The sequence below is a fragment of the Scyliorhinus torazame genome, chromosome 2 (assembly GCF_047496885.1).
Source record: "Scyliorhinus torazame isolate Kashiwa2021f chromosome 2, sScyTor2.1, whole genome shotgun sequence".
Lineage (NCBI taxonomy): Eukaryota > Metazoa > Chordata > Chondrichthyes > Carcharhiniformes > Scyliorhinidae > Scyliorhinus > Scyliorhinus torazame.
This window is the reverse complement of record NC_092708.1, coordinates 169,731,846-169,758,027: the sequence shown is the minus strand read 5'-3', so window position 1 is coordinate 169,758,027 and position 26,182 is coordinate 169,731,846. Positions and strand designations below refer to the sequence as shown.

The 26,182-nt window shown below is 47.7% G+C and overlaps 1 protein-coding gene across 1 annotated transcript; it reads left to right on the top strand.

Annotated features, from left to right (window-relative positions):
* The first annotated feature begins 1,019 nt into the window (after positions 1–1,019).
* On the top strand, positions 1,020–7,638 carry LOC140393319 (gamma-crystallin S-1-like). Its single transcript, XM_072479649.1, has 3 exons — positions 1,020–1,042; positions 1,126–1,368; positions 7,363–7,638. The coding sequence occupies exons 1-3, from the start codon at positions 1,034–1,036 to the stop codon at positions 7,636–7,638; spliced, it is 528 nt and encodes a 175-aa protein (XP_072335750.1). The 5' UTR covers positions 1,020–1,033.
* Positions 7,639–26,182: the final 18,544 nt, after the last annotated feature.

Below are 26,182 nucleotides of genomic sequence, written 5' to 3'. Positions count from 1 at the left end.
TTCAGATCCTGAAATATAAGATTCCATTCCAATCCTCTTCCCAGATCTTTGGTGCACTAAGGTTTCACAGCTGGTAATGGCTGAAATCAGTTCTTAGTCTGTCACTAGAGGCTTATACATTGAGGGATGCCACTCCGCATCAAGCATGGCTGACCAGGAGTCTCTCCCGCTCTTAAAGTCAGTCATTGACGTGTTGGCAGGATTTGTAGGTTAATACTCTTGACCTGTTTGACCCCATCATTAACGCACCTTCCTTGGCAATTTTATCATGGCCAATCTACCTAACCTTCACATGTGGGAGGAAAATGGAGCACCCAGAGGAAACCCATGCAGACATGGGAAGAATGTGCAAACTCCACACAGCCACCCAAGGCTGGAATTGAACCCAGGTCCCTGGCACTGTGAGACAACAGTGCTAACCACTGTGTCACCCTGCCAACCATAGATGCTTTAAAGGTGAAACTAGATATGTACATGAGGAAGAAAACTATAGAAGCTTGTGTTGATCGAGAAGGAGGTTTGTGTGGAACTTACTCTCCAGCATAGGCCCATTGGGGAAAATGGCCTGTTTCTGTACTATAAAACTAATTCCATAAAACACTCCATTTGTTGCTGCAACTTGATTCATTGTGTAATAATAACAAAAATACTGCCTATACATTCCTTGCATATTTATAAATTCCAAATATTCTGCTTTGATAAAAGAGTTCTGTTTCTAATGATGCATTTTGTCTCGTTAAATAGACCACTTTTAATTACCCCCAGTACTTAAGGATCTTCAATATTTTATTTTCAAATAGAAAATACAGTGTGTTCGTGACTTGCCATGGTAAATCTATTGAACAAAGACTTCATACTTGGCCTGTACTTTATGCATCGATAAGTCAAGTGAGTGCCAACAAAGAGTCCAAGACATTTCGTGGAAGAATCTGCTGACTTGGAATTCTTCAATGAAATAACAAATCATGGATCTATAAAAAGCCATGATCTCCAACTCCTGGCACAGAACAAAAGTTATGGTAGTGTCATCAAAATGGTTAAGGTAAAAATAATTCCTTTCTGAGCTATTTGTTCTGTTAAAATTAGTAATGCTCCAGCCTAGCTAACTTATTTCTAATACTGCAGATTGTCTTTTACGAGGACAGGAACTTCCAGGGTCGGCACTATGAGTGCAGCAGTGAGTGTGCTGACCTGTCCCCTTACTTCAGCCGCTGTAACTCCATCCGTGTTGAGAGTGACTGGTGGGTGATGTATGAGAGACCCAATTACATGGGATACCAGTATGTTCTGAGCAAAGGGGAATATCCTGACTACCAGCGCTGGATGGGATTCAATGACAATATCAAGTCATGTCGCACGTATAGCTATGTAAGTGATGCTATATGATTATCATTTTTAATTAGATTCCACCTGTATGGGTGAAGTATAACGTTTAACTATTGCTCATATGCTTTCCATATGGATAAAAACTAATATTTAACCCATGTAATGTGCAAGAAATATACAGATTTGTCACCTTCTCATCACTAAGAAGACTATAAAGAGCACAGCACAAGGAACACTTTTCATACTGAACATGATTTCTTTGCAGATATTAATCAAAAGAGGAACAGGGAGAAATATAGTCTAATTTTGTAAAATGTCACTTTAAACTCCCTACAAAAGCTTCAAATGATGAAAGCCCAATGAAGATTTATCAGAGGAATCAGCAAAGGACGTATATATAAATATCTTATTATAAATTATAATAAGCTTCATCTGTGGTGTTGTGTGCATTTCCAGGCTCAATGTTTTAGGAAAGATATCAAGGTTGTGAAGAAGGTGCAGAGCAGATTTTCCGGATGGTACCAGGGATAATTGATTTCAGTTTCTCACCAGACCAGCTAAATTGTGATTGTGATTGTTCTCCTTAACACAGAGAAGGTTAAGGGAAGATTTAATTTCAATGTTCAAAATTATCAGGGGTTTTGATGGATTAGAAAAGGAAAAACTGGGTTCAATGCATGTGGATGGGCCAGCAAGTAGAGGACATAGATTTAAGTTAATTGGCAAAGGAACCAAAAGGAAGATTAACGAGAATTTTTTAATGCAGGAATTGTCACAATCTGGAATGCATTGCCTGAAAAGGTGGCGAAAACAGACTCAAAAGTAACTTTAAAAAGGGTATATTCCTCTCTCCCTAAAATCATTTTTTAGATCCTCATCCCTTTTTTTAAACTATGTCGTTGGTGCCTATGTGCACCACGACTTCTGGTTGCTCCCCCTCTCCCTTAAGAATCCTGTATACTCGATCCAAGACATCCCTGACCCTGGCACCTGGGAGGCAACATACCTTCCGGGAGTCTTATTCGCGACCACAGAATCTCCTATCCGTTCCCCGAACCATTGCGTCTCCTTTCACTATTGCTTTTCTATTCTCCCTCCTTCATTTCTGAGCCACAGAGCCAGGCTCAGTGCCAGAGTCCTGGTTGCTAGGGCCTTCCACTGGTAGGTCATCCCCCCCAACAGCATCCAAAACGGTACACTTGTTTTGATGGGGAACGGCCACGGGGGATCCCTGCACTGTCTGTCCGTTCCTTTTCCTTCCCTGATTGTAACCCAAGTCTGCACTCTTGTCCTGCACATTGGGTGTGGCTACCTCCCTGTAACTCCTCTCAATCACCCCCTCTGCTTCCCGGATGATCTGCAGTTCATCCAGCTCCAGCTCCACTTCCTTATATAGTTAGTCAAGTTCAGTTTCTTTTTATTTTAATTTATTTTTGCAGGATGTGGCTTCGCTGGTTAGGCCAGCATTTGTTGCCCATCCCTAACTGTCCTTGAGAAGGTGGTGGTGAGTTGTCTTCTTGAACTGCTGCAGTCCATGTGGTGTAGGTACACCCACTGCATTATTAGGGAGGCAGTTCCAGGATCTTGACCCAGCGACAGTGAAGGAACAGCAATATCTTTCCAAGTCAGGATGGTGAGTGAGTTGGACGGGAACTTCCAAGTAGTGGTGTTCCCATGTATCTGCTGCCCTTGTCCTTCTAGATGGTAGTGGTTGTGGGTTTGGAATGTGCTGCCTAAAGAGCATTGGTGAGTTACTACAGTGCATCTTGTAGATGGTACACACGGCTGCTACTGTGCATCAGTGGTGGAGGGTTTGAATGCTTGTGGAAGGGGGAGGAATCAAGCGAGTTGCTTTGTTTTGGATAGTGTTTAGCTTCTTGAGTGTTGTTGGAGCTGCACTCATCCAGGCAAGTTGATCACACTCCTGACTTGTGCCTTGTAGATGGTAGCTTTGGGAACTCAGGTGGTGTGTTACTCACCACAGGATTCCTAGCCTCTGACCTGCTCTTGCAGCCACAGTATTTATATGGCTAGTCCAGTTCAGTTTCTGGTCAATGGTAACCTCCAGGATGTTGATAGTGGGAGATTCAGTGGTGGTAATGCCATTGAATGTCAAGTGATGATGGTTTGATTCACTCTTATTGGAGATGGTCATTGCCTGGCACATCTGTGGTGTGAATGTAACTTGCCACGTTTCAGTCCAAGCCTGGATATTGTTCAGGACTTGCTGTATTTGCACATGGACTGTTTCATTAGCTGAGGAGTCGCAAACGATGCTGATCATTGTGCAAACATCAACGAACATCCCTGCATCTGACCTTATATTGGAAGGAAGGTTATTGATGAAGCAGCTGAAGTTGGTTGGGCCTAGGACACTACCCTGAGGAACTTCTGCTGTGATGTCTGGAGACTGAGATGACTGATCTTCAACAGCCACAACCATCTTCCTTTGTGCCAGATATAACTCCAACCAGTGGAGAGTTTCCCCCTTGATTCCCACTGACTCCAGTTTAGCTAGGGCTCCTTGATGCCGTACTTGATTAAATGCTGCCTTGATATCAAGGGCAGTCACTCTCACCTCACCTCTGGTGTTCAGCTCTTTTGTCCATGTTTGAACCAAGGCTGGTGACCATGGCAGAACCAAAACTGAGCGTCAGTGAGCAGGTTATTGCGAAGTATGTGCCACTTGATAGCACTGCTGATGACCCCCTTCCATCACTTTACTGGTGATTGAGTAGGCTAACGGGACGGTAATTGGTCGGGTTGGATTTATCCTGCTTTTTGTGCATGGGACATGCCTGAACAATTTTCCACATCACCGGGTAGATGCCGGTGTTGTAGCTATACTGGAACTGCTAGAACTAGAGGTCCGGCAAGGTCTAGAGCACAACTCTTCAATACTGTTGCCTGATATTGTCAGGGCCCATAGCATTTGTAGTATTCAGTGCCTTCAGCCATTTCTTGATATCACATGGAGTGAACTGAATTGGCTGAAGGCTGGGGTCTGTGATGGTGGGGACCTCTGGAGGAGGGGCCACCTGGTAATACCCACTTTTCATTGATGAGAGTTACTTTTGGTGGTTGTCTGTGTGTCATTTATGTTGAAAGGATGACCGAGCTTCTCTGTTCTGGAACCTACTGGTCTCTGCTGGCTCTAGGAATGGGGCGGGTATGCAAGTCTCTCCCCATTAACATTTCTTTGTCGGGGCACCATTTTGGGCGGGCGGCTGGATACCAAGATTCGGCGGCAAACACCCTGCCCCCCACAATGCAAATCCTGCCTGCCCCCCACTGACAAGTAGGGCCATCCTACCCACCCATCACTGGAATAACGGGTCACCCTTCCGCAGCAACATGCATGAGGGTGACGTAATACCCTTATGACCACCCCAACAACCCTCTTTCAGAACCCCTCAGAGGACCCCCTATCAGACCATTATTAGACCCCCATCAGAGACGCCCATCAGAGACCCCATCAGAGACCCTCTCAGAGACCCCCTCAGAGACCCCCTCAGAGACCCCATCAGAGATCCCATCAGAGACCCACATTAGAAAAACCCACCAGAGAACCCCATCAGAGACCCCCTCAGAGACCCCCATCAGAGACCCCCTCTCAGAGACCCCCATCAGAGACCCCCTCTCAGAGACCCACATCAGAGACCCCCCTCAGAGACCCACATCAGAGACCCCCTCAGAGACCCACATCAGAGACCCCCTCAGAGACCCCCATCAGAGACCCCCTCTCAGAGACCCACATCAGAGACCCCCTCAGAGACCCACATCAGAGACCCCCCTCAGAGACCCCCATCAGAGACCCCCCTCAGAGACCCCCATCAGAGACCCCCCTCAGAGACCCCCATCAGAGACCCACATCAGAGATCCCAATCAGAGACCCCCATCAGAGACCCCTTCTCAGAGACCCCCTCAGAGATCCACATCAGAGACGCACATCAGAGATCCCAATCAGAGACCCACATCAGAGACCCCATCAGAGAACCCCCATAAGAAACCCCAATAGAGACCCCATCAGAGACCCCCTCAGAGACCCACATTAGAGACCCACATCAGAGCGCCCCCACAATAAGAAACCCCAACAGAGATCCCCCATCAGAGACCTCATCAGAGACCCCCTCAGAGACCCACATCAGAGACCCCTCAGAGACACACATCAGAGACCCCCTCAGAGATCCCCCCATAAGAACCCCCCACAGAGATCCCCATCAGAGACCCCCTCAGAGGCCCCCCTCAGAGACCCACATCAGAGGCCCCCCTCAGAGTCCCACATCAGAGACCCCCATCAGAGACCCCCATTAGAGACTCCATCAGAGATCCCCATCAGAGACCCCATCAGAGACCCCATCAGAGACCCAATCAGAGACCCCCCTCAGAGATCCCCATCAGAGACCCCCTCAGAGACCCCATCAGAGACCCAATCAGAGACCCCCCTCAGAGATCCCCATCAGAGACCCCCTCAGAGACCCACATCAGAACCCCCATCAGACATCCCCCCCATAAAACCCCCAACAGAGATCTCCATTATTGAACCCATCAGAGACCCCCCTCAGAGACCCACATCAGAGACCCCCTCAGAGATCCCCCATAAGAACCCCCATCAGAGATCCCCATCAGAAACCCCATCAGAGGCCCCCCTCAGAGACCCCCCTCAGAGACCCACATCAGAGACCCCATCAGAGACCCCATCAGAGACCCACCTCAGAGATCCCCATCAGAGATCCCATCAGAGACCCCCTCAGAGACCCCCTCAGAGACCCACATCAGAGACCCCATCAGAGACCCCCTCAGAGACCCACATCAGAGACCCCATCAGAGACCCCCTCAGAGACACACATCAGAGATCCCCATCAGAGACCTCCTCAGAGACCCCCATCAGAGACCCCCATCGGAGACCCACATCAGAAACCCCCATCAGAGACCCTCCCCCCCATAAGAACCCCCATCAGAGATCCCCATCAGAGACCTCCTCAGAGACACACATCAGAGACCCCCTCAGAGATCCCCATCAGAGACCCACATCAGAAACCCCCATCAGAGATCCTCCCCCCCCACAAGAACCCCTACCAGAGATCCCCATCAGAGACACACATCAGAGACCCCCATCAGAGACGCACATCAGAAACCCCCTCAGAGATCCCCATCAGAGACACACATCAGAGACCCCCATCAGAGACCTACATCAGAGACCCCCTCAGAGATCCCCATCAGAGACACCCATCAGAAACCCCATCAGAGATCCTCCCCCCCCATAAGAACCCCTATCTGTGATCCCCATCAGAGACCCACATCAGAGACCCCCATCAGAGATCCCCATCAGAGAACCCCTCAGAGATCCCCAGGGAGACCCATATCAGAAACCCCCATCAGAGATCCTCCCCCCCCCATAAAAACCCCTATCAGAGACCCCCATCAGAGACCTACATCAGAGACCTCTATCAGAGATCCCCATCAGAGACCTCCTCAGAGACACACATCAGAGACCCCCTCAGAGACACACATCAGAGACGCCCCTCAGAGATACCCGTCAGAGACACACATCAGACACCCCCATCAGACATCCTCCCCCCATAAGAACCCCCAACGTAGTGCCCATCAGACCTCCCATCAGAGAACGCCATCAGAGACCTTCATCAGTGACCCCTGCATGAAAGGTGAAGAGCAGACCAGGCGGGTTCACATACTTTGTCACATGCCCTTCCCTAACATCCCTTCCCCAGACAAAAGTGTTTGAATCAGCAGCTGTTACAAATTTCAGAAACTTCTACAAAAGCCAGGTACACTTGAAAGGGCTTCAAATCCTGTAGAAGCCTATGAATTCCATTCAACTTCACACAGCCGGGTGTCAAACCCATTTCTCTCTCCTCGCCCCATTCTCCACCCGATCAGAATTTTCGATCGGAGTGATGTTGAATGGAGAATCCAGGCCGATATGTTTGATTGAAGAATAATGAATTCCAGTAACTGTGTGTGAAATTGTATTGGAACTATACTGAATAAGAAATAAAATGTTTCCCCCCATAGGTTAGTGGGGCTTCATACAAAATAAAGATTCACGAGAGGCCTAACTTTGGAGGACAGATGATGGAATTCATGGATGACTGTCCATCTATCTACGATCGTTTCCACCATCACGACATCCACTCCTGCCATGTGATGGACGGTTACTGGACCTTCTATGAACATCCCAACTACAGAGGCCGACAGTACTTCCTGAAGCCCGGTGAATACAGGAGATACAGTGACTGGGGCGCCATTGTGGCTGCTGTCGGATCCTTCCGTCGCATTGTGGAGATCTAAACTTCAACAGCATCCTTTAAGAAAATAAAACTTTTAAAAACATTGACCTGACTGTCCAAATGTTTTCTTATGCTTGTATATTATCCTGGCTCTTTAAAAAAGAATGGGGTTTTAAGTGATTTTATGAGCTGCTGTAGGTTGACATTATTTACTTTAAAGTTTTAAATCGAAGATGCAATCTGGCTTTTTCCTATTAGCCCGTGCCCAAAAGTGAAAGTAATTTCCAAAACATTTCAATTTGAATAAAAATGCCCCCATCTCCTTTTTTGACATTTAAACTCGCAAAATAGTAAAACTGTAACATCTTGCCACAAAAATCCAATGTCCTTGTACTTGACAAACTATTATTATTAACTGTATGAGACAAGATGGCAAACACAGCTCCCAGTTGCTAAAAATATACAGTAAAAACAAAGCCTTTGTGATCTCAGAAAGTTACTCAGGTTCTAAAAATACTCAAAATTCACAAGAAAGGTCATATTTAAACCACTCAGAATAAGAAGTCTGCTGTTTACACTAATTACATATACACTGTCAAAATGGAGCAGATTTTTAAATTTAAACTTTCAATATAGCTTTTTAAATCTGGAACCTATTAGTAACTTGTCAGTGTGGTATTTCAGTAATTCATAGGAAACAGGATAACTCTGAATGAGGTGAAGAGCGTCAGAAAAATAAAAACACACGGCTAAAAGAGAAAATCCGAAATTCCAATCCATTGTGTTAACTGCTAAATATTTCCTCAATTAAAATGACCACAAAAGGGAAGTAAAAACAATTCAAAATTAGAGGGAGTTCAAGGTAAAGTCAAATAATGAGAATATATTTTTATATTCCATTTCAAACGTGTGTGAAGGCAACAGCAAATGGTGCTTTGTGTATTTACAAGTCACCAACCATTTTCTTGCAAAGAGGGTTGAAATGAAAATCTGTAAATTTCAAACATGGTGACCTTCATCAAAATGGGCCACGGTTCCTTTTCTACACCAAGCAATAAAGAAGCAATTTTGCCAGGGAAGAATTTCTAAGTGGCAAATGACCTCTCTGAAGCACTGAAGCAAGACCCGCACTCCATTAAATATACACTTCTTGGAACCTTGCTGTCACAGTATCCGGAATCACAATATTGGATTCTGGCATGAGCACTGACAGAGCAATTTACTGGTGTGATGGAAGGGATTCTCATCAACTGCAGCCTGCTTTCCAGCCTTTCACTCAAAATGATTTTGCCAGTCAGTTAAAACTGCTGGCATTGCAGACAGCAATTGTAGGCTTGAACCCTTGTCTCGTCAATTAAAGGGTTTAAATGACATTTAGTTCCTGACTAGTAAGGTGCCAAAGGATGGAGAGCTGTACAAAGTAATAACATGTTCCTCTTCATGTAGCAAATTACTAAGAACCTTTCTTCTGTATGCTCGGAATAATTTGAATTTTATAGATCCAAATGGAAGTACAAATACAAAAAAAAGAAAAAAAGTTCAGCGATTCGAGATGCAGTGACATTTTATTTATTCCTTTGGCATTTCAATTATCTGCTCACCACACAAGAACATGCCTGATATTTAGCTTTCTTACACTGTTTCTGATTGACATGTTTGTCCTTTTGGATATCCTTTATCAATGTGACTTTTTTCTGCCCTTGGAAGCTGAGGGATGAACTTCCCTGTGGTCTTCAATACATTTGTGTCAGGGCCAATGGGGGTTTCAAGCCCACATTTGCCATGTGCAAGACCGGCAGGGATAATCCAGGTGCTGGCCCCCTCCTTGGCCATATCTGAGCTCGTTGACTAATTAAGGACAGCAAGTGGACTGCCAGTTCTGCTAGCCCAATCAAAATTCTGGCAAATCCGCAGCCTCGGCAACCTCACTAGGAATTGTTGAGCAAGTTAAGAGATTGAGTGGGCAGCTCAAAATGCTAGTATCTTTGGAGGCACATGTGGTATTTTTAAAGGATAGACTTACAGACCACTAAGATACAAACAAACAAGAGCTTTATTGGAAAGGTGTTTTCTCACAGGCTGCTAGAATAGATTGATTGTTAGCCCAACCAAACTGCTGATGGTACCATCAATACGTCATGTGATCGAACTCTTAAAGTGATCTTGTTGCAACTAGGAACAAACATTAATACACAACATTTTCCTCCCCCTTTACATCAGACGTTCCATCAATGAAACAAGTACGACGTTACCAACTAAAATTCACAATATGAATAATTAACAAACACAGCAGTCAATAAATTAGACATTTTGAAGGCCATCGATTCCTGAGTGCTTGTTGGCGAACCTCAGGCATCTGCTTTTTTGGATTGACTGTAACTTCGGGTGTTTTTGATTGAGTTTTGACAACGTCCATTGTTGCCTCAACGGGAGGCAACATATGTGTTGAAATGTCCTCAACTGGAGTACTGTTTTCCACAGTTCCACAAGCATTGTCAGGTTCTAAGGTATGTACACGTCTTCACTTGACACACTTTGTTGTGGACTCTCGATTGACTCTGTCTCTGGAAACCTTGCTCCAGCGGCTAAAAATTGATCAGTGTGTCTTCTCCACACATTGCCCTGAGTTTGAATTGTGTAGGAGGTCGTTCCTGTCTGTGCTCAAATGATGGTAGGCATCCACTTCTCACTGGTGGCATAGTACCTTGCCAAAACCTCCTGACCTTTCTGAAAAACACAGCATTTAACACATCGCAAAACCTAACTTTGCTGTTTCCTCTCAACAATTTATTTTGTTTTAGGCGGCTTCAGCAAATCAGATGCTGTGCAGAACTGCCGTTTTACCATGCGTAATGCCAGGGAACTTTGGAATGTGTTGCATTCCTGTATGCCATCAGGAATTGACTAAGGCATTTTGACAATGATCCTTGCTCACATGTTACCTTCAATGAGTGCTTTATTGTCTGAACAAACCTTTCAGCTATCCCATTTGTGGCAGGATGATAAGGAACGGAGCAGGTTTGTTGGATTCCGTTCTCCTTCAGCTAATTTGGGAATTCTTGCAAAATCAATTGTGGCCCATTGTCACTAACAAGTTGTTCAAGGTAACTGAATCTTGAAACAATCTCACCCAGTCTTTCTATTGTGCCCTCCGAGGACCTTGGGCGAGATTCTCCCAAAAGGGAACAAAGTCCCATAGTGGGCGCGTTAGCCTCGCACATCCCACCGCTCGCAATGCTGAGAAACACATGGTTATTCAACACGACTCGGGTTGTAAAAGGGGCCTAAACGGGGGAAGCGCGGCCGAGGCTGCACATAGCCCCGTTCTGTAAATCAAGAGCTCCACTCGCCAGAACTCCCCGATGCAGTGAGAGATCAGGATGGCATTTAAAAATGCCGTCCTGATCTCCAAGGCCCCCAAAGCGGTCCCCAACCTACCCCTCCCAAGCCGGAACGCACTATTGGAAGGTCCCCTGCACCCCCCAACACCCATGCAGGGCACCCTGACCTGATCACGTGCACACAAAAAAATCCAGCTTGGCACCATGGCAGTGCCAACCTGGCACCCTGAAAATGCCCATGCCAGAAAGCAGTGCCACTTGGGCAACTTGACAGTGTCAGGCTGGCACACAGGTGATACTGTCAAGGTGCCAGGCTGGCACTGCTTGGGTGCCCAGGTGGCACCAGCAGTGCCCAGGCACTACACTGCACAAAAGGCATGCAGTTGGGAGCTTCCAATCCCCTGAGAGACCCCCACAAGTGTCTATCCATCTGGTCCCTGTTTGGTGGGATCAGTGCTGAACAGCACTCGCCTGAGGTTTCTGAGGTGAAGGGGATATATCCCAAAGCCTCAGGTACCTTGAGAATCTGGACTTTATTGTTGGCACTCCCCTCTTTGAGAAATGGAGGCTCTTTATCTATTGGTTCCCTGGACTACTGCACTAAAGGAAATTACCTCCATGAAGTTGGTGCCTCAGCACATGATAAGAGGGCTACCATGCTGCCGGCAAAATGCTGGCCAGTGCCAATTGCTCCAAATTGGGAAGTTAATACCATCAATTGGCTCTCTGCCTTCGTTGAGCAGGAATCTAATCTTCTTGCCAGTCTGACCCAGGAAACCATCCTGGCAACAGGAGGGCATTAGGAAGTTGACCCAACAGAGCTTTTGTTATTTCCTAGGGTCTTCCTCCTCAGAACCAGTCACACCAGAGCAGGAAAAATTCAGCTAAAGACTTACCCATGGTCCATGGTGAAGTTGTGAATTATAGAAGTATGTTTATATCCTATGAGAAGGTTGCACAAGATAGGGACTAAATCAAGCAGTTGCCCATGGTGAACTGTACACCTGATTCACAGTTTTCTGTCTGGACTACGAAGAGGACACCCTACCCTCGGCACCTGAGTTCTCAATATTATTCCTGCTCGCAGTCATGAGCACATAAATCAAAAAACCCAAATCCAGAGCTGCATAATACAACAACAACTTGTATGTATATATATATATATATATAGTTCAGATAACTTCATAAAATGCCCTAAGGTGCTTCGCAGGAACGTTATCAAACAAAGTGTGACACAGAGGCACATAAAGATATCAGGACAAATGATGTCAAGTTTAGTCAAAGGGGTAGGTTTTAAGGAGTGCCTTAAAGGAGAACTGGAGAGGCAGATGGATTTTGAGTGGAAATTCCAGGTCTTAAGGACCAGCTAGCTGACACAGATTGATTCACAAAATCACTTGTTTTGACCTGGGAATGTCAACAATCCCGCAATCCCAGACATTGTGAAAACTGAGGTTTCAGCACCACCCTTGCTTTTGTCGTAGACGTTGGAAAAAGCTTGAAGTGAGGAATTAAAGATTAATAAACCCTTCTGACTATTGGTCAGACTTGCAGCATCATTGGTGGCGGGTGAATAGGCAGGCATACACAATTGCACCCATTGGGTGAGATTTACCGATATTTCCCCTAAGTGCTGGCACTAGCCAGAAAACCAGCAGAAAGCTCTCTGGCTGAACAGTCGGCATTTCTTGTCAGATATTCCAGCAATTAGAGTGAAAGGTGCTGTGGTCTGAAGGAGCCAGTTACGCAGATCCACAGAGATTGGAGTTCTTTTTCAAAGAGTGCCCCGATCTGCAAATAAAAACCTCCTCCCCCCCCTCAAAGATAAGGGGACCCCGCCCCCCACTAATAAGGGTATCCCACTCCCCATGGATAAGGGACTCCGCTCCCCATGGATAACAGGACCCTTGCTCCCACAGATAATGAGACACCACTGCGCACAGTTAAGGATATTCCACTCACCACGGATAACAGGGCCCCTCCCCCCACAGATAATGGGACATCCCTACCCACAGAAAAGGGGACCCTATCCCCTATAGATAATGGGACACCGCTCTCCATGGATAAAAGCAATCCTCCCACAGTGGAGCTGCCACAGGGACTCCCTTGTCCACTGGCAACCTAGCATTGCTCCTTGGCACTGCCCAGTGGCACTGAACCCTGGACTGCACCAGTCCTCTGTCACTGTTCCACCAAGTTGGAGGCAGTACCGGGGGCAGTGTCAGGGTATTAACTGGGTAGGTCCCTCTTAGAGGTTGGTTTAGCACAGTGGGCTAAACAGCTGGCTTGTCATGCAGAATAAGGCCAGCAGCGCAGGTTCAATTCCCATACCGGCCTCCCCGAACAGGCGCCGGAATGTGGCGACAAGATGCTTTTCACAGTAACTTCATTGAAGCCTACTTGTGACAATAAGCGCTTATTATTATGAACATCCCTCCCGAGGTTATGCCTATCTGTGTGCCCCAACAGGTTCCCTTTGCCTAGTTCCCATTTTTAAATAGCAGCTTAAACCTCACCAATGTCACGTCATGCTGGCAAAGAAGGAATTCTTAATGTGAGGGCAGCATACTGTGGGGAGGCCCTTTAATTCGATGCTAATTTATCGAATCAAGGTTACCGCTCCTTCTGGGAAGGAACCTTGTTACATCACCAGCAAGGGACGAAGAAAATCAGCAAATGAGTTCTCACCGCCGAGTTTCTCGTGTCAGCGGAGGGTCTCGAGAGATGTTCTGCCCGTATTGCCATTTGACCCGTAGCAAACGCTGGCAGAATATCCCGGCCTTTGTATTATTTGGGAGTACCAGTACCATTTCTGTAACCCAGTCAAAAAGCTATGCATGCCAGTATTACAACAATTATTACAAAAATATTACACAACTGATATACTTTCAACCATCACTGCAATGATCATTTCCTCATTAGAATGAAACACGAACATTTTGGTCTTTCTGGTCTAATCACTACATTTTCTCTGATTATTTTGCTACTTTCCTGTATTTTCTTCAGCACTTTCCTAGATGAATTCCAAGTATTGGATGTCATTATTATTGGATGTTTATATATAAATACAATTATATTACTGAAACTGTTGTCACTGAAGAGAAACACCATGGTGAATATTGAGAATCTCGACAATGAAATTCATTAGTAGCACACTGCCATCTGGTGTTCTATGTATATTGTACTGAAAAGCAAGTGAGTTTTCAATGTACGATATTTATAAATTCATCGTATTCCAGAGCTTAAACTGTGTTCCTTTAGGTACACAATAGTAACAAAACAAACACAGATGGAAAGTGATTGCAGTGTAACCAATTTTATCACGCACACATCATTTGCAAATGCTATTTTATAAAATTAACATTTTTTATCTTTCTAAATCCTTGGATCTATATAACAATTTTCACAACCTCAGGACATCCCAAAGCATTTTAGACACAATGAAATATATTTATGCTGTAACAAACCTGACAGCCAATTTTCACACAGCAAAGTTCCATGATAATAACCAGAAAAGCGACTTAAGTGATGCTGGTTGGTGAACACCAGCCAGAATATTGGGCAAACCTCCTTGCTCTTCTTTGAATAGTGGCCCTTCGACATCCACCAGAGATTGACTTAGGCCCAGATCTTTACTATGATGGACAACCTTTCTATCGTGGTAAAAATCCTGGAAATGGCCAAAATCTTTAAGTCCCACCCCTGGACCCAGCATTTCCTCTCTTCATGGGGGCAAAACTGATGTCGGGCTTCATGGAACCATCTGGCCATTTAGCTCAATGTAGGCAAATCCCACCTACATTTAAGTGGGATTTTGGGAGTACAGGAGTGTGGAATCCGGAGTGCAGATTAGAACAGGTGAGAGGTGGTCTGAACTTGGTGGATTCTTATGGGTAGCCAGGATACCTTTTTGGAGCTGTAGGGTACAGCTTTAGGAAGGGTTCTGAAACAGCTTTGGGAGAGGCATGGCACCATTTGGAATTGTTAAAAGTGAACATGATGGGGCAGCATGGTGGCGCAATGGATAGCATTGCTGCCTCACGGTCCCAGGTTCGATCCCGGCTCTGGGTCACTGTCCATGTGGAGTTTGCACATTCTCCCCGTGTTGCGTGAGTTTCACCCCCACAACCCAAAGATGTGTAGGGTAGGTGGATTGGCCACGCTAAATTGCCCCTTAATTGGAAAAAATGAATTGGGTACTCTAAATTTATTTTTAAAAAGTGAACATGATGATACACCTTTTATGCAGTAACTAATTGGAACTGTCAAGCTGTAAAAAAGGTGATCAGATGTCCAGGAACCGTCCACCATTCCAGGATATGTCCAGCTGACAAAGAAATGTTATGGAGCTGTCTAATCAGTAAAAGCTATCCTGGAAATGTGAAACCTGGAAAGGAACTGTCCAAGAATGCTTGGTGAGCTTACATGGAGAGATAAGGGTAAAGAGTGGTGGGGGAATGGGTTGGCATGAGTTGGCATTAAGTTAGCATAGGTGTGTTGAGCCACATATGGCGATGTAAGGCTGTTGTATATACGTTCTACTGTTCTATTAGTATTGTTATCTCCACTGTTGTATATACTTATTGTTATTGCTGTTCTGTTATTGGTTGTTGCTGTTGTACTGTCGGAATGTTATTATTGGTGCTGCTGTTGGCTCCGCCCAGCTGTGGAAGTATAAAGCCTGTTGACCTGGGTCAGCCCTGCATTGCGGGAGGAGCTACAGGTCGGCACATATTTAGCTCATTAAAGCATCGGTTCACTGCTTCTCAGCGTCTCGTCTGAATTGATGTCTATCAATTTAATTAGCTAACATTTTGATAATGGATGCTGCCCTCAAACCTGAACATCTCGAACTGGACCGCAAGCCGCTGAAGCGCCGGCTATCTTTGAGCATTGGCTCAGCTGCTTCGAGGCCTACCTCGAATCCTCGACTGCTGCGGTTTCCCCAGCACTCAAGCAACGTCTCCTCAACGCCCGGGTGAGCCATTGGATCTTCCAGTTAATCCGAGAAGCGGGCTCGTATACGGAGGCTGTAGATGTACTCAAGGAACAGTTTGTGAGGCTGGTCAACGAGGTCCTCGCCCAACACCTCCTCACCATGCGGCGTCAGCGCCAGGGTGAGTCACTCGCGGAGTATCTTCGTGAGTTGAGGGTACTTGCCCGCAGTTGTAACTGCCGGGCGGTCTCTGCATTGGAGCATTCGGAGCTAGTGATTCGGGACACTTATGTGGCTGGAATCCAGTCCAGCTATGTCCGTCAGCGCCTCCTCGAGGAAGGGGCTCTCGAGGCGACAGTGAAGCTGGCTACCTCATTACAAGTGGCTTTCCAGAGCCTCGAGGCCTTCCCGTCCGACCACGCGGCATCCTCGGGGACGTCAGAGGTGAAGCCATCGCCCGACCCAGGCGTATCTCACTCCTGCGCCGCAGGCTGCCGGCCAGCTCCGGAGGACCTTGCTGTTATTTCTGCGGGCAGGGCCAGCATCCCCAGCAGCGCTGCCCAGCACGCAGCGCTTTGTGTAATGAGTGCGGCAAGAAAGGTCATTTTGCGAAGGTATGTCTGAGCCGCTCTAAAGCCCCAAATTAAAAAGCCGGTCGGCCGGAGGTTGACAGACCACAAAACGTGGTATCGTGCCTGCCGGGACCGCCCTCTTCCAACGCGTCATCCGCCGTGTGCGACCCGTGGAGGAAGCCATCTTGGTCGTCGTCGCCGACGTGGCCCGCCACGTGCGACCAGTGGGCGCCGCCATCTTGGCCGACATCGTCGACGCCGCCATTTTGTGATCACGCTGCTGCCACAAATAGTCCTTCGCATTACCTGAGCTCGGTCCAGCTCGACCAGTCCCGGCCTTACCATCTGCGAAATTCGATGATGGCTGTCAAACTCAACGGGCAGGAGGCGTCCTGCTTCTTCGACTCCGGGAGCACAGATAGTTTTGTCCACCTGGATATGGTAAGGCGCTGCGCCCTCCAGGTCCTCCCCATCTCACAGACTATATCCCTCGCGTCCGGTTCGCATTCAATACAGATCCGGGGGTATTGCGTCGCAAACCTGTCAATACAAGGCGTAGAGTCCACTAACTTTAAGCTCTACATCCTCCCTCATCTCTGCGCTCCCCTCCTGCTCGGGTTAGATTTCCAGTGCAACCTCAGAAGCCTAACACTAAAATTCGGGGGACCCCTGCCCCCTCTCACGATCTGTAGCCTCGCAACCGTGAAGGTCGCCCCTCCCTCGCTCTTCGCGAACTTCACCCCAGGCTGTAAGCCCGTCGCCACCCAAAGCAGATGATACAGTGCTCAGGACAGGGCCTTCATCAGGTCAGAGGTTCAGCAGTTCCTGGAGGAAGGGATCATCGAGGCCAGCAACAGCCCCTGGAGAGCGCAAGTGGTAGTCGTCCGGACCGGGGAAAAGAACCGGATGGTAGTTGACTACAGTCAGACGATCCGGTACACGCAGCTCGATGCGTACCCCCTCCCACGCATATCTGATATGGTAAATCAGATTGCGCAGTATCGAGTCTTCTCTACGGTAAACTTGAAGTCCGCGTACCACCAGCTCCCTATCCGGCCGGAAGAGGGCCAGTACACTGCCTTCGAAGCAGATGGCCACCTCTTTCATTTCCTCAGGGTCGCCTTCGGCGCCACCAACGGGGTTTCGTTCTTCCAACGCACAATGGACCGAATGGTGGACCAGTACGCGCTGCGGGCCTCGTTCCCGTACTTGGATAATGTCACCATCTGCGGCCATGACCTGCAGGACCATGACGCGAACCCCGATAAATTCCTCCGTATTGCCCGACTCCTTAATTTAACCTACAATAAGGAGAAATGTGTTTTCCGCACAACCCGGCTAGCCATCCTCGGCTATGACGTGGAAAACGGTGTCCTAGGGCCCGACCCCAACCGCATGCGTCCCTTCTCCAGCTCCCCCTTCCCCACTGCCCCAAGGCCTTGAAACAATGCCTGGGGCTTTTCTCGTATTATGCCCAGTGGGTCCCCAACTACGCGGACAAGGCCCACCCACTCATTAAGTCCACCATTTTTCCCCTGACGGCTGAGACCCGCTTGGCTTTTAACCGCATTAGAACCGACATTGCCAAGGCCACGATGCACGCTGTGGATGAATCCCTTCCATTCCAGGTGGAGAGCGATGCGTCTGACATTGCCCTGGCAGCTATCCTCAACCATGCAGGAAGGCCTGTCGTCTTTTTTTCCCGTACCCTCCATGCCTCCGAGATTCGACACTCCTCCGTCGAGAAGGAGGCACAAGCCATTGTGGAAGCTGTGCGACACTGGAGGCATTACCTGGCCGGCAGGAGATTCACTCTCCTCACAGACCAATGGTCAGTTGCCTTCATGTTTAATAACACGCAGCGGGGCAAGATTAAGAATGACAAGATTTTACGGTGGAGAATCAAACTCTCCACCTACAACTATGACATCTAGTATCGTCCTGGGAAGCTTAACGGGCCCCCAGATGCCCTGTCCCGCGGTATATGCGCCAGTGCGCAAACAGACCGGTTACGTGCCATCCACAACGACCTCTGTCACCCGGGATCACCCGGCTTCTTCACTTCGTCAAGGCCCACAACCTGCCCTACTCCACTGACGATGTCAGGGCTGTGACCAGGGATTGCCAAATCTGTGCAGAGTGCAAGCCGCACTTCTATCAGCCGGACAAGGCTCACCTGGTGAAGGCCTCCCGCCCTTTTGAACGCCTCAGCATGGACTTCAAAGGGCCACTCCCCTCCACTGACCGTAATGTGTACTTTCTCAACGTTGTTGATGAGTACTCCCACTTCCCGTTTGCAATCCCTTGTCCTGATATGTCCTCTGCCACTGTCATCAAGGCCCTGCGCAGCATTTTCTCCCTGTTTGGTTTCCCCGCCTCGATATATAGCGATCGGGGCTCCTCTTTTATGAGTGAGGAGCTGCGACAGTACCTGCTCAGTAAGGGCATCACCTCGAGCAGGACTACCAGCTACAACCCCCGGGGGGAAAGGGCAGGTGGAGAGGGAGAATGCTACGGTCTTGGAGGCCGTCCTTCTGGCCCTACGGTCTAGAGGTCCTCTCTGACGTGATCCATTCCATCCGGTCGCTTCTGTGTACTGCCACAAACGAGACCCCTCACAACCGTCTATTTGTCTTTCCCAGGACGTCGATCTCAGGGGTCTCGCTCCCGGCCTGTTTAATGAAAACTGGGCCGGTCCTCCTACAGAAACACATGAGGACCATAAGGCCGATCCCCTGGTCGAGCGGGTTCAGATTCTCCACGCGAACCCTCAGTATGTGTATGTGGCGCACCGCGATGGACACAGGACACAGTCTCCCTCCGGGATCTGGCTCCCGCGGGTACCCCTGCGCCCATTATCACCGCGCCCCTCCCAGCCACCTCCCCACCCACTTCCCCACCTACACTTTCACCAACATCTCCCACAGGGCCCTTTAGCCCTGCCTCTGCATCGTCACCCTATCCGGGACCCTGTTGTGCGGACGATGTGCTCCCGGAGCCGAAGATTTTGACGCCAATGGCCACGCGGCAGCCGGAGCTGAGGCGTTCGCAGCAAACAATTCATCCTCTTGTGAGACTGAACTCATGAATCCCTTTCACCCCCGCCGGGCTTTTTTTTAATGGGGGGTGAATGTGGTGAGCCACGTATGGCTATGTAAGGCTGTTGTATATATGTTCTACTGTTCTATTAGTATTGTTATCTCCACTGTTGTATATACTTATTGTTATTGCTGTTCTGGTATTGGTTGTTGCTGTTGTACTGTCGGAATGTTATTATTGGTGCTGCTGTTGGCTCCGCCTGTGGCTCCGCCCAGCTGTGGAGGGATAAAGCCTGTTGACCAGGGTCAGCCCTGCAGTGCGGGAGGAGCTACAGGTCGGCACATATTTAGCTCATTAAAGCATCGGTTCACTGCTTCTCAGCGTCTCGTCTGAATTGATGTCTATCAAGGTGTGTGAGGGGCCATGAGAAATAGGTCGAGGTTAAGTAAGTTCACAGAGGTGTGTGGGGCCATGCGGAGTTGGTGGGGGCATAGGTTGGCAGAGGTTGACATGGATTGGGTATAGAGAGTGTATGGGTAGTTGAGGGGGTGAGGTCTGGAAGGATGGTCTTTGTTTTATTATCTTTTATTTATTTAAACACAGTACTGGGGCACAGAAATGGCCTTTGCACACAGCCCATCTCCCCAACCTGAAGCCTTCAGATTTGTTTTAAAGTCTTCCGCCCTGCCACCTCTTTCAGCCCACACCCCCACCCCCAACAACCCCCCCCCCCCTCGCCCCGACTGAAACTCCCACCTGGTGAAGCGGTGTGGGGGGGGGGGGGGGGGTGGGGGGGGGGGAAGCTTTGTTTGCTGAACTGAGAAATAAGTTAACCCTGCACTCCTGACCCATGGACAAAAATCTGGGCATTTGGTTCATGGCAGCTCCTTCAGTGCTTCATTGGATTATCTGCATGGAGTTTATGCTCATGTCTCCGCAGTGCAAACTACAACCTTCTGACTATCACGGAATCTTATCGCTCTCTCTAAAGGTGATGACTCATACTGGGGAGGATGAGTCCACAGTGACTCTGACCAGGTTTTTCTCTTTTGATCAGAATTCTAGAGGGCGGGACCTTTTACCCTTCAATCCAAATCACTCCAACATAGCCCTATTTCCTCGGAATCTCAGTAATTCATCAAGCACACTGTTCTCTGGAGGAAAGAGAGAGATCACTGGTGAAGGTATGAAAAGTCCTAGCAAAGCTGCAGCAACAATAGAGATAGTTTACCCTCATGTACTAATGTTGATCTTTCTCATTACTCCACAACCCTAATATGTGTTTTTAACCTCCTTTTCGCTCTGTCTTTTTCCTGCTTCTACTATTAATCATTGCCATCCAATGTTCCTGATAGACTGGACTCGTGTACCCTCTGCTCGGTGCCAATGGCAGTAATTCAAGTTGCTTTTATACTGTGGGTGGCATATCCAGTTTTCCCAGGAATGCCTAACAATAGCTATTGTGGGTGAGTTCATTGGCATTAGCAGAATCGATCAGGGAGCAAAACCTGGAGCAACCTGACCTGTGTAGATCATAGATGCCAGCTGTGGGGTGGGCCTCTGGGTGGGCAGCAGTGATGGGATGAGAACACAAGCATCAGTGAGCAGAGATGGCTTTGTTTACACTGTCTTTCTGTCAGTAAACACTGCCACACTGACCTGATGCCAAAATACTAATGGTCGGCACAAAGGCATTCTTCATTAATAATCTTTATTAGTATCACAAGTAGGCTTACATTAACACTGCAATTAAGTTACTGTGAAAATGCCCTAGTCACCACACTCCAGCACCTGTTCGGGTACACTGAGGGAGAATTCAGAATGCCCAATTCACTTAACAAGCACGTCTTTTGGGACTTGTGGGAGGAAACCAGAGATGGCAGAGGAAACCCACGCAGACACGGGGAAAACGTGCAGATTCCCAAACAGTGACCCAAGCTGGGAATCGAACCCGGGTCCCTGGCGTTGTGAAGCAATAGTGCTGCAATGTTTTCAGGTAGGTGCTTGAACTCCAACCTCAGAAGATCAACTATATCAGTGTGAGCATTTTCACCTCTGTATTGGCTTTCTAATTACTCTCCGACAAAGTCTATTATTTAAACTATCAGGCCAAAACTGCGAATTGAGGCCAGGCACACTAAAATTTTGATTGAAGTTTCTTAAAGTCAACTTCTTATTGGGTGCTTGTCACCAGGAAACAAATGAGCCATTCAATGAAGTTCAATTACTTTGCTTCACAGATGCATTCGCTCCCCCCACACACATGATTGCAATTGATTCTTGTGAGTGTTTCTTACAATCAGTCTCACACTTTCAATCATATTAAGTCCGTGTTGGCACTGATCTTGGAAGTAATCAAAGGAATGGAGGAAGGATGGTGGAGCAAAATAAGAGACGGAAAGTTTAATATGGTTCAGGAAGGCCATTTGACTTTTGAAGAAAGTCGAAGAGCAGCATGCATTAGGACTTTAGGCTGGGGTCATGATTTCTTGAGCCCCCGACATGACACCCGAACCCCCCCAAACTTCAACTCACTGTAAGGGGGTCCCCGGGCTGTCACTTACTCTCCTCACTCCTCCTCACACCCCACACCCCCACCCACACAGGGAACCTCCAGGCACGATCACCACCGTGCAGAAAATGCCAGCTGCCAGCCTGATACCCTGCCAATGCCACCTTGGCAGAACCAGACTGGCACTGACAAGGTGCGCAGGTGAAACCAGCACTGCCAGGGTAACTTGGGAAGTTACTTAATGAAAAAATTGATTCAGGATATCAAACTTCCCAATCCACGTTGATTACTTTTTATTAATTTTGGTTTTATGTACATGATTCTCAAGTTCCCTCCTGATAATCGATTATTTTAGATAATACTGAAGTAAGATTATTGGAGATAAAATTTCCAGCATATTTGGCTCGAGTGAAATCAGTGGAGAAAATCAAGGAAACTCTGTCACACACATATGGCAAGATCTACCAGGCAAGTTGTGTCCAGAAAGCAGCGCACTGCGGTGCCACGTGGCTGGTAAATGGTGGGAGACCCCACTCCCGGGATCTACCCGGCTCGTTAAGCCTCATGAGATCAAACACAATCTCGTGAGACGTTGCGATGTGAAGGTCGCCATTGTGGGTGAGGTCACCTTTTGACAAATCTGCATATTTGAGCAAGGCAGCTAGTCTCACATTAATATGTAATTCCCCATGGTAACCAAAGAATTTGAATCTATCCTCTTTACCTTGGAGATCTCAGGCGAGTGCTGTTCAGTCCTGGTCTCCTTTGCAAAGAAGGGCTGGAGAGAGATGCAGTGGTATTTGTCAAGGTTCATCCCGGGCAGCTCTGTGACACAGGACTCTGTGCTCCATGGACTGTTTCCAGGGGGACACACCGAGGAAAACATCAACTGTTGCTGGAAGGTCATCAACTCGGTGAAAGACGCTCTTTGGTCTGCCCAAAACTTGCTGATCTTCCAGTGCAAAGAGCTGTCCTCGACCGAGTGTTGCAGACTGGCACATTCCAAGGTCCAGGACTACATGCTGAGGGACGCACTCAAGCTTGGGGCAGCTGCCGCCAAGGCACAAAGGGGAAAGACCACTGTGTAAGGTCTTACCAGCAAATGTACACCGAGGGGCGGGTAACAGTGTAAACCCCCCTCGGTCTGGGTCATTAACACTCCAATGTATAAAAGAAACATGACAATGTAAATGTTTAAGAAGGAATTGTAACGTAAAGAGTGATATGTGTGTGACGTTATCAAAATTGAATGGAAGAAAGTCAAGGGAATGTGTAACTCTGATGGAAATGTACAGTCAAGACAATTTGAAATGTTCTGTAATGTTTAGTATAGATTTTATGAATAAAGTATATTTTTTGAAAAAAAAAGCCCTGGTCTCCAAAAACGGGTACCAGGTAGAACGACACTCATGGGGGTCTCCCAGTGTCTTGGAGATCCCCAGGTGCATGCCCTCTGTGTGGGGTGATACCCTGGCACTGCTGGTTCCACCTGTGCCCCTTGGCAGTGCCAGCCTGGCTCTGGCAAGGTGGCACTGTCAGGGTGTGAGGCTGGCATTGCCAGCTGGCATTTTATGCGCGGTGGTGATTGTGCCTGGAGGCGCCCTGTGTGGGTGGGGGTGTGTGGGGTGTGACGAGGAGTGAGGGGAGTAAGTGACGGCCTGGGGACCCCCTTACAGTGAGTTGGGGTTTGGGGGGGTACGGGAGTCATGTCGGGGTATCAAGAAATCAGGACCCCATTTTAAAATGGCATCCCGATCTCTCCTTACATTGAGGAAATCTGGCAAGCGGCACTCCTTAGTGCAAGAAAAGGGTCTAAGTGCGGTCTCGGCTGCACATTCCCTGCTGAGGCCCCGGTATCTAACTAGAGTCCTGTTAGATAGCATTGTGTTTCTCGGCATTACAAACGCCGGGAAATATGTGGCGAAATGCGCACACTATGGGACATAGTTCCCATCTGGTTAAATCGCCCCCTGAATTAGGTGAAATCAAATGTCCTTGTTCTTTTGCCTGTTTAACAATCTCTGGACCCAAATGCATCTCAGCTGTTTACAATTGCTCTGCCTCAGGCTGCAGAACATACAGGCAAATTTTCCGCAAATGCATTGGGTTAAGATGCATGTAAAAATTAAACCCAGAATGTTTACTGCCGCGATAGAAGGTAATTTTTCTGGAAACGATCAGCAGGTCTGGCAGCATCTACGGAGAGAGAAATGGAGCTTTCATCCATGTGGAGAGTAGGGAGAGTCAGGAAAATTCCCTGCTCAGCCCGTCCACCTCGGAAGCAAATGCCAACCAAGGCAGGCTGGAGGTCAGGTTTTATGGATTGGATTTGTCTATTGTCACCTGTACCGAGGTACAGTGAAAAGTATTTTTCTGCATGCAGCTAAAACAGATCATTTAGTACATGAAAAGAAAACAAAACACATAATACGACAGCACAAGGTACACAATGTAAATGCATAGACAGCGGCCTCGGGTGAAGCATACAGGGTGTAGTATTAATCAGGTCAGTCCATAAGAGGGTCATTTAGGAGTCTGGTAACAGCGGGGAAGAAGCTGTTTTTGAATCTGTTCGTGTGTGCTCTCAGTCTTTTGTATCTCCTGCCCGATGGAAGAAGTTGGAAGAGTGAGTAAAGGGTCTTCGATTATGCTGCCCACTTTCCCAAGGTGTAGATGGAGTCAATGGATGGGAGGCAGGTTCATGTGATGGGCTGGGCTGTGTTCACGACTCTCTGAAGTTTCTTGCGGTCTTGGGCCGAGCAGTTGCCATACCAGGCTGTGATGCAGCCAGATAGGATGCTATGGTGCACCTGTGAAAGTTGGTAAGAGTCAGTGTGGACATGCTGAATTTCCTTTGTTTCCTGAGGAAGTATCGGCAATGTTGTGCTCTCTTAGTGGTAGCGTTGACGTGGGTGGACCAGGACAGATGTTTGGTGATGTGCATACCTAGGAATTTGAAGCCATTAACCATCTGGTTTAGCTCACTGGGTTAAATTTCTGGCTTTTAAAGCAGACCAAGGCAGGCCAGCAGCACGGTTCAATTCCCGTACCAGCCTCCCCGAACAGGCGCCGGAATGTGGTGACTAGGGGCTTTTCACAGTAACTTCATTGAAGCCTACTCGTGACAATAAGCGATTTTCATTTCATTCATCTTCCCCTCGGCCCCGTTGATGCGGACAGGGGTGTGTACAGTACTTTGCTTCCTGAAGTCAATTACCAGCTCTTTAGTTGTGTTGGCATTGAGGGAGAGATTGTTGCCGCTGCACCATTCCACTAAGTTCTCTATTTCCCTCCTGTATTCTGACTCTTTGTTATTCGAGTTCCGACCCACTATGGTCATGTCGTCCGCAAACTTGTAGATGGAGTTGGAACCAAATTTTGCCACGCAGTCATGTGTGTACAGGGAGTATAGGGGGCTAAGTATGCAGCCTTGCAGGGCCCCGGTATTGAAGACTATCGTGGAGGAGCTTTTGTTGTTTATCCTTCCTGATTGTGGTCTATGGGTCAGAAAGTCAAGGATCCAGTTGCAGAGGGAGGAACCGAGTCTTAGGTTTTGGAGCTTTGCTATGAGCTTGCCTGGGATTATGGTGTTGAAGGCAGGGCTGTAGTCAATAAATCTGATTCCCGTACATTCACCCGAACGTGGATTAAATGTAGCTGAACTCTGCACGATATCCTGCTATTGCTGCATCAGTAGCAGCAGCTGAGTAAACAACACCAAGATCTGCAGCAAAATGAAATGGTCACTCAAAGGCCAATATATGAACCTTAAAACAGCTGCATCTGGTTACCAACCTTGGACATCTTGCAGTTTTTACACTCTTCTGTATCCTGAGATTCGATTCCGCATCGCTTATACTTTCCTCATTCTATTCAGGGTTGTTGCCTCTGACAAATGGTATTCCCTTCAAATTTAATTTAATTCAAGTGTATTTCAATTAACAGCAATTCCAGCAGATTTCATACACAGATATATGAATACACTCGGTGGAGCTCTCCCAAAAGATGTCAGATGTCAAATTGAATTTCAATTTTTGGCAGCACAAGGAACAAGAGTAGGCCATTCAGCTCATCGAGCCTCCTCTGCCATTCATTACGATCCTGGCTAGGCCATTCAGCTCATAGAGCCTGCTCTGCCATTCATTACAGTCCTGTCGAGGCCATTAAGCTCATGGAGCCTGCTGCACCATTCATTACGATCCTGG

What these genes read in the sequence shown, in the direction of transcription:
- LOC140393319 (XM_072479649.1), top strand. An exon ending in CATGTCGCACGTATAGCTAT is followed by an intron (nt 1,369 to 7,362) that starts GTAAGTGATGCT and finishes TTCCCCCCATAG; the next exon opens with GTTAGTGGGGCTTCATACAA.